The sequence below is a fragment of the Temnothorax longispinosus genome, unplaced genomic scaffold (assembly GCF_030848805.1).
Source record: "Temnothorax longispinosus isolate EJ_2023e unplaced genomic scaffold, Tlon_JGU_v1 HiC_scaffold_298, whole genome shotgun sequence".
Taxonomy (NCBI): domain Eukaryota; kingdom Metazoa; phylum Arthropoda; class Insecta; order Hymenoptera; family Formicidae; genus Temnothorax; species Temnothorax longispinosus.
The window spans coordinates 5,968-13,357 of NW_027270119.1; the positions used below are offsets into that span (position 1 = coordinate 5,968).

The following is a 7,390-nucleotide window of genomic DNA, read 5'->3' on the forward strand; positions in this document are numbered from 1 at the left end:
CTCTAGATGGGCAGGAAGTTAGCAAGTATATATACTTCATATATGTACTATCAAAAAAAAACTTATAATATGAACTGTTATATGATTTTTTTTAATTTGTTCCGGTTGTTTGTTAAATCAGTCATCCGTTCGCGGATTGCTTCGTCAGCTTCGTTAGCTTCGTTAGCTTCGTCAGCAATTCTTTCAGCTAATGCCACATGTGCGTTGAACTCATCCATGTTGTAATCGTCGTTATTTTTAAGTAATAAGATTAAAACTGCAAATTATTGAAGTTCATATTTAACAAGCAACATATTATTGGAGGAGGTGGAGGAGGAGTGTATAGTATAGTATATGTGTATGAACAGTACACAATAGGCGGGGAAGGGGCTCCGGAGGGTCAATCAACTGACCTTGGTTCTGTTTATTCATCATCAGGCATTTGTTCAACGATAGAACGTCTAAATACGATTGTTCTTCAACCAAAACATGCCCCCTCGACGTTGAAGCCGTTGAAGGCCCCGATCTGCAATGTGATCAATGTGGTGTAATATTAGAAATTATGCTATCTGCCTGGTCAAATAGCTCTAGCCTGATGATCTCTTGGAAATTCGGGTTCTGGATTAGGCGCGGAAGGTAAATTTTTAATTGGTTCTTTGGTTAAATCGACAATTGATGTGAAAAAATCTAAAACAATTCTTTAACATTTGTTTCCTTTTGAGTTCTCATTTTTTGGGTACAATCCAAATAGGTGTATTATAAGAGGTGGCTGAGAAGGTTTTACGATGCCTCTTTTTAGCAGTTCTTCTACCTGTTTATTTCTACCTTGGACTTACGGGAATCTGTATTGCCGACGTCCTAAAAAAAGTATTCTATTTACAAAGTGAAATTTCCTGTAATCCCATGCTATTGAACTGCGTTTTGAACTGCCGTAGGTCGTACTATTTTGAACTGCGTACTGGAAGTGACTCGATTTAATTTTGCCTTGGTTTTCTAGAGCGGTTTTATAATGATTATTGATTTTTTAGCTTTATCCGATTTAGACCTCGTACTCATTTCCACTCTCAATAATCGCACTTTTTATCCAGACGAGCCCCCAAAGTTTAAGCTTTGTTTCGTCCAAATCCTGGAATTACTTTGAAGGATAGCGAAGGAAAGACTAGTCAAAGGAGGGGGATATGGAAGGATGCAACCAGATAATTTGTTCCGGTTGTTCGTCTAATCAGTCATCCGTTCGCGGATTGCTTCGTCAGCTTCGTTAGCTTTGTTAGCTTCGTCAGCAATTCTTTCAGCTAATGCCACATGTGCGTTGAACTCATCCATGGTGTAATCGTCGTTATTTTAAAATAAATAAGATTAAAACTGCAAATTATTAAAGTTAATATTTAACAAGCACATATTATTGGAGGAGGAGGAGGAGTGTATAGTATAGTATATGTGTATGAACAGTACACAATAGGCGGGAAGGGGCTCCGGAGGGTCTATCAACTGACCTTGGTTCTGTTTGTTCATCATCAAGCATTTGTTCAAATGATAGAACGTCTAAATAGGATTGTTCTTCAACCAAAAACATGCCCCTCGACGTTGAAGCCGTTGAAGTGCCCGATCTGCAATGTGATCCATGTGGTGTAATTAGAAATTATGCTGTCTGTCTGTCAAATAGCTCTAGCCTGGTGATCTCTTGGAAATTCGGTTCTGGATTAGGCGCGGAAGGTAAATTTTTTATTGGTTCTTCTGTTAAATCGTTTCCCTGATAAAAATTCCGGACAGAAACGGTCAGAACGCGCACCTATCTGTTTCTGTCAGCAAAATTGTGTGTTTCTATCCACGCAATTACGGGCAGATACGGTTAGGAATAGGTTACGCAATCTATCGGCTTCTGGCCGTAAAAGCGGAAAGGTATGGCATGCATGGCTAACTGCATCTAACCGATTCCTATCGGAATGGAACTTGTCCGTGTGTATCTGCATCCTGTCCGGTTCTGATTAGAAATGCATCTATATCCATTCTGTCCGCTTTTAACGGCAATGGTGTATACGCATTCACGCTGCTTCTATCTGCACGTGCGTATACGCGTCCTGTCCGTCTTTACCTGGTAAAACGTAAACTTAACCTGTCCGTCTTTGACTGCAAATACGTATATGGATCCTGTCCGGTTTTGACTGAATTTACGTATACGCATCCAGACTGTTTTTATCTGGACGTGCGTATACGCGTCCTGTCCGTCTCTACCTGGTAAAACGTAAACTTAACCTGTCCGTCTTTGACTGCAAATACGTATATGGATCCTGTCCGGTTTTGACTGAATTTGCGTATACGCATCCAGACTGCTTCTATCTGCACGTGCGTATACGCGTCCTGTCCGTCTCTACCTGGTAAAACGTAAACTTAACCTGTCCGTCTTTGACTGCAAATACGTATATGGATCCTGTCCGGTTTTGACTAAATTTGCGTATAGGTATCCTGTCTGTGTCAGTCTGCAATTACGTGTACCTATTTTGTCTGTTTCTGACTGCAAATACATTTATACCTATATTCTGTCCACTGGTAGCTGTAATTGTGTATATACGCATCATGTGCGTTTCTCCAGTATACATATACGTATGCATATCTTGTCCGTCTCTAACTGCATTAATACGTAGCGTATCCTATCCGTGCCTGCGGCTGGGAATACCTCTTCTCATCCTCTCCGCATCCGAATACAATATATTACGTAGGGTCACATCCCGTTCACGTCGATCGGAAAATACGTATACTATCATCCTGCTCGCTGATGTATAACTATAAATGCTTAGATTAATCTTATACACCCGGATTTTATACTTGCAAATACGAATAATACGATTACACTTTATCCGACTATTATTTTTAACTCCTATCACTACCATCTACCCGCCCTAGAAATCGCAGCCATATTATGCGCAGCAATACTCTTTTATTCATAGGAAATGATACACATATTAGACTTTTTCTTATTTATATTTAACTTTTATTGTTATATTAAAATTATAATATTTAAAATGATATTATTAATCTATTAATAAAATACGTATACAACTATACGTATACAGAAATAGGTAATAATTCTTGATGATGTCATGTTGATCTGAAACATTAAAAAATATTGAAATTATTCAATTAACATAGATTATAATGTTCTACAGTGATATTATACATGTCATGTGCAAATCTAGAAATATTCTGGACGTATCACGCAGTAGGAAATTTAATTTCATAGTCTGATTACTGTATACAATTTCAAGAATTATTTATTTACAAACTGTGACTTTTATTATTAGCAAATGATGTAAATCGTTGTTCCTTTTTTTGGTTACATTATTGACATAATTTAGACACACTCTATAATGTGTATTTTGAAGAATATTGTATTCACTGAATAAAAATAATTATTTGCGTTTGTTATATGCACTCTAGCTCACTCTCATAAATGACGTAAAATCTATTTAAATGACAAAGATAGCGCTAAAAGTTCGTTCGTCAAAGGCAGTGATCGAGAACCGCCTGCTGAAAACAACAGCGGCGGAGAACGGCACCTCCCCAGGCAGAAACTATGAAGCACCGTATAGCATCAATCCGAAATAACGTGACAAGGATTACGCAAATATGAATATTACTCATATATGAACTTGTTGCTATTAAGGAGATCTATGGTGCAGTTTGTTATCTACTCATTCGAGAAGATGATCGGCGGTTCTCAAGATCAAGCTGTACAGTGTTACAAATGAGCAACACTCTCACAAAGACATCACCTTGCTTAGTCTGAGAGGACTGAACGTTTGTACATATTTTCTATTACGTGTATCATTAATCAATGTTAAGTAATTAGTAAAATATGCACAAATTCCAAGATGTCATAGATCTCTTAACGCTATTTTTGTAGCATATTAAAAATTTTGCAGCCATTTAAGATTAATAATGAACTACATATATACAATTTATTTTTATTTCTAAATGAATTATAGTATATAACCGGCGTGATATGTCTGCGTGCATTATTTATCAAAATCGAAAATTGTAATAAACTAATTTTTTTTTAAATAGGTAAGTGAATTTTCTCAGATTCAATATCAATCAATATCAATATCAAATTTGATATACCCTCTAATTTTTAAGAGAACTAATTTTAAAAATAAAACTAAAAGTTACATATGTTAAACCATTAGTTTGTACGTATATTTTAAATGGCTGATATAAGCTTTAATTTGGTTAACAACTTAACACGGGGGGTGTGATGGGGTGGGGGAGATTCTGCAATTTGTATCGTTTCGATATATTTTGATATAGTGATATGATGGTTAAAGGTTAGCATTTATTTGTCAAAATAATTTTTGTCGCGGCATATCGCCATATCGCCAGCGATACAATAAATGATACAATCAGTCTCCGGGACTGCCTTTTCTATTAATACGGGTATTATACTTTAAAAAAGGTTAATAAAGTTTGGAAATAAAACTGTACCTTATCACTCAGTTCCCTTTCTCGCGGTCTCTTCTTTCTCATCGCTATTTGCGCAGATGTTTCTTTGCCTGTCATTGCATTCTAAAACATAATTACGAAAAAGAATAGCAATTAACACGAATATGCGTATGTGGCAATTTATTTAGATAATTTATATGACAACAATATTCTTACAATGAATTGTGTTGTTTATAAATAAATAAATTGTAATTATGCGAATTTTTATTTCAAGTAACACATTACCGTCATCATCGTTTAAAAAGCTGTTCCGTTGTGACATCATCAAGTCGCTGCTGCTTTCAAGCACTATAATAATAAGATTTTTACATATTGGTATGAATATGGAACACTTCTGTAATCCAACTAAGTAAAATATCATTACCTACGTTACTAATTAAGGTACATATATTGGTGATTTCTGTTTTAATTACATGTACTGAAACGAGCTAAACACGATTTTTCAAATTAAAGCCACAAGTTTTTGGAAACTCAAAAGTTATTACAGATTTTTGAAAACTCAGAAGTTATTACAGATTTTTGAAAACTCAGAAGCTATTACAGGATTTTCAAAAATTTCACTTTTTCTTTACAAACTAATAAATATATTGCTTGTCATTTTTTGTTACAATGCATATGACTGCGTACTTATTTTCAGATTTCAGATTATTAGTTCCATATTACCGTTTACAGCATCTTCTTCCTCGACATCTTCCTCCTCGACATCTTCCTCCTCGACGTCTTCCTCCTCGACATCTTCCTCCTTGACTTCGTCCACCTCGACATCTTCCTCCTCGGCCTCGTTTACACCGACTTTGCGCAGTTCGATTTCTGCCTCATCGGTTACGGCCTGCACATTGACATCGATTGCTTCTGAAAAAAAGATAAATTAATTAATCACGCACTGTAATAATATAGCTAACAATATACCACATATATTATTATTTCACTTTATTTCTGTACTATACATATATGTTATTTATATTCGTATAAAAATAAATTTCAATCTAATCTTCTTTAAAACATTAATTTTATCATTTTCATTAAGATGAATCGTTTCTGAAAGCAAGATTAGTCAATTATGCCGATTTTATCTTATATTCAAAAAATGTTGGCACGCAAATTACCTTTTCTTACAGTTTTCCGGATAGCAACGATTCCCTTTGTCTTATCAGTGTCCCTATTAAGATCGCTGATTTTCTTACTGATGTAATGTGGTACGTTGCGACACTCAATATCTATCTCAATTGAGGGTAGTTTCTTTTCGTTTACCAGCCAATATCGGTATATGTCTGTACAGAGGTCGCGGTTATATACAAGTTAATATTTTTCATACAAATAATATTCAAATGAAAACATGAAATTACAAATTTGTCTATATTCGTACCTTGAATTGCCAGCATGCGTCGGTCGTCTAATTTTTTCTTTAGTGCCCTATTCTTGTATTTGTTGCTGACATGTCCTGAAACACTTGACTCCATCAGTGTCTCCAGTCCATAGACAACAAGGGCCAGATTCTCCACTACGATTTGTAGCGATCGCGGCTTTGCAACCGCAGAGTTGTACGCCTCTGTTGATAACCAAATATCTCTCCCTAAGTGGATCTAAAAAGTAAATGAAATAAGCGAGTTTCAGATGTTTCTGGAAAGAGAACAGCGTATGTTGCGACTTACAGTTCCGTTGCTCTTACGAATGTAGCCCACAGGCAGTGTATTGGCTTCCTCGCGACTTTTTAACTCGTCCAATTTATCAGCTGTGGCTACAAATACATTGACAAACAAACAACTATATTCATGTGAATTTAATTAAACTATATATCTTTTATAATTTTAGTATTAATTTGAATGCTTTATAAAGGGACTTTTCAATAATGACAATTTGTTGGGAATGTACAGTACAGTAAATTATCAAAAATGACCTGACAATTTCATTAACGTTTTGTCTACATTTCATGTTGTTATTTTTATAATAAGAGACGTTTTTTCAAGGCACATTATTATTTTGTAAAAGTAAGACAGATGCAATATCTTTTGATTATAATCGATATATTTTTACTTGCATATTTGCATCTTACAAATTACCTTATAAAGCTGGCAGTTAACAAAGAACTGTACTGTAACTCTATAAGCATTGAATTATTGCTTTAATAAGCCTGCAAATAACAAAAGTTTAAGCATATGATTTGCGTTTACCTTTGAATTCGTCGAAATAAGAAATTACTTTATGTTGTAAATTATTATTTAATGACGTCGCCTCTTCTAACAAAAGCGTCAGCCGTTTAATCTCGCCATCTTTCTCCAGAAGGTGCAGCTTTTGGCCTTTTAACTCTTTCTCGAGATTAGCATGAGACTTAACGTTGCACAAATCGCGTGCTGCAGATTTGTCCTGTTGCAAAAAGCATATGTACTATAAAAACAGTACTTATCGTATTACTTAGGTGCATTGTAACAACGAATTACAACTACTTACGGCTGCAGTGAGCTTGGCTTTTTTCGCCAATTTGTCTGATGAGGAGTCCAAGTTGCTTCTTTTCCGAGATTCGTTTGTCTGATAAAAAGTCGAAAGTTAATTATTACACTATATTACATTTACCGGAAACGTATAACGCTCACATTAACTGAAATTAGTACTTAATATATTTACGCATTTGGGGATTTCATTATTTCTTATGGCATGTAAAGTTCGGCTGCTAATTGCATGAAAATAACGTTTTTCTCGTCAAATTCATCGGTTTTCAACTTACATAAGTAATGAACAAAATTCTATTGAGGAAATGTCATAACATCATTTTAAAGATCTAAACTAATACATTGAAAATAGTTTAATATTTTTTATATTGGAATTCAAGATATGACTCATTTTTTAAAAAAGATACGTTTCAAGTAAACAGATTTAGTAACCATACTTGTACTAACTTCAGTAGTAGATATGAGCT

The 7,390-nt window shown here is 35.0% G+C and overlaps 1 protein-coding gene across 1 annotated transcript; it reads right to left on the minus strand.

Moving 5' to 3' along the window:
* Nucleotides 1–2,883: 2,883 nt before the first annotated feature.
* On the minus strand, nt 2,884–7,002 carry LOC139824219 (BEN domain-containing protein 5-like; the record flags this gene model as incomplete). The annotated part of the gene is made up of 9 exons (XM_071796718.1): nt 2,884–3,085; nt 4,459–4,539; nt 4,702–4,764; nt 5,140–5,328; nt 5,583–5,747; nt 5,843–6,059; nt 6,129–6,214; nt 6,648–6,840; nt 6,925–7,002. Coding segments are annotated over 8 exons (1,068 nt in total), but the record flags the coding sequence as incomplete, so codon positions are not given.
* Between the last annotated feature and the right edge of the window lie 388 nt (nt 7,003–7,390).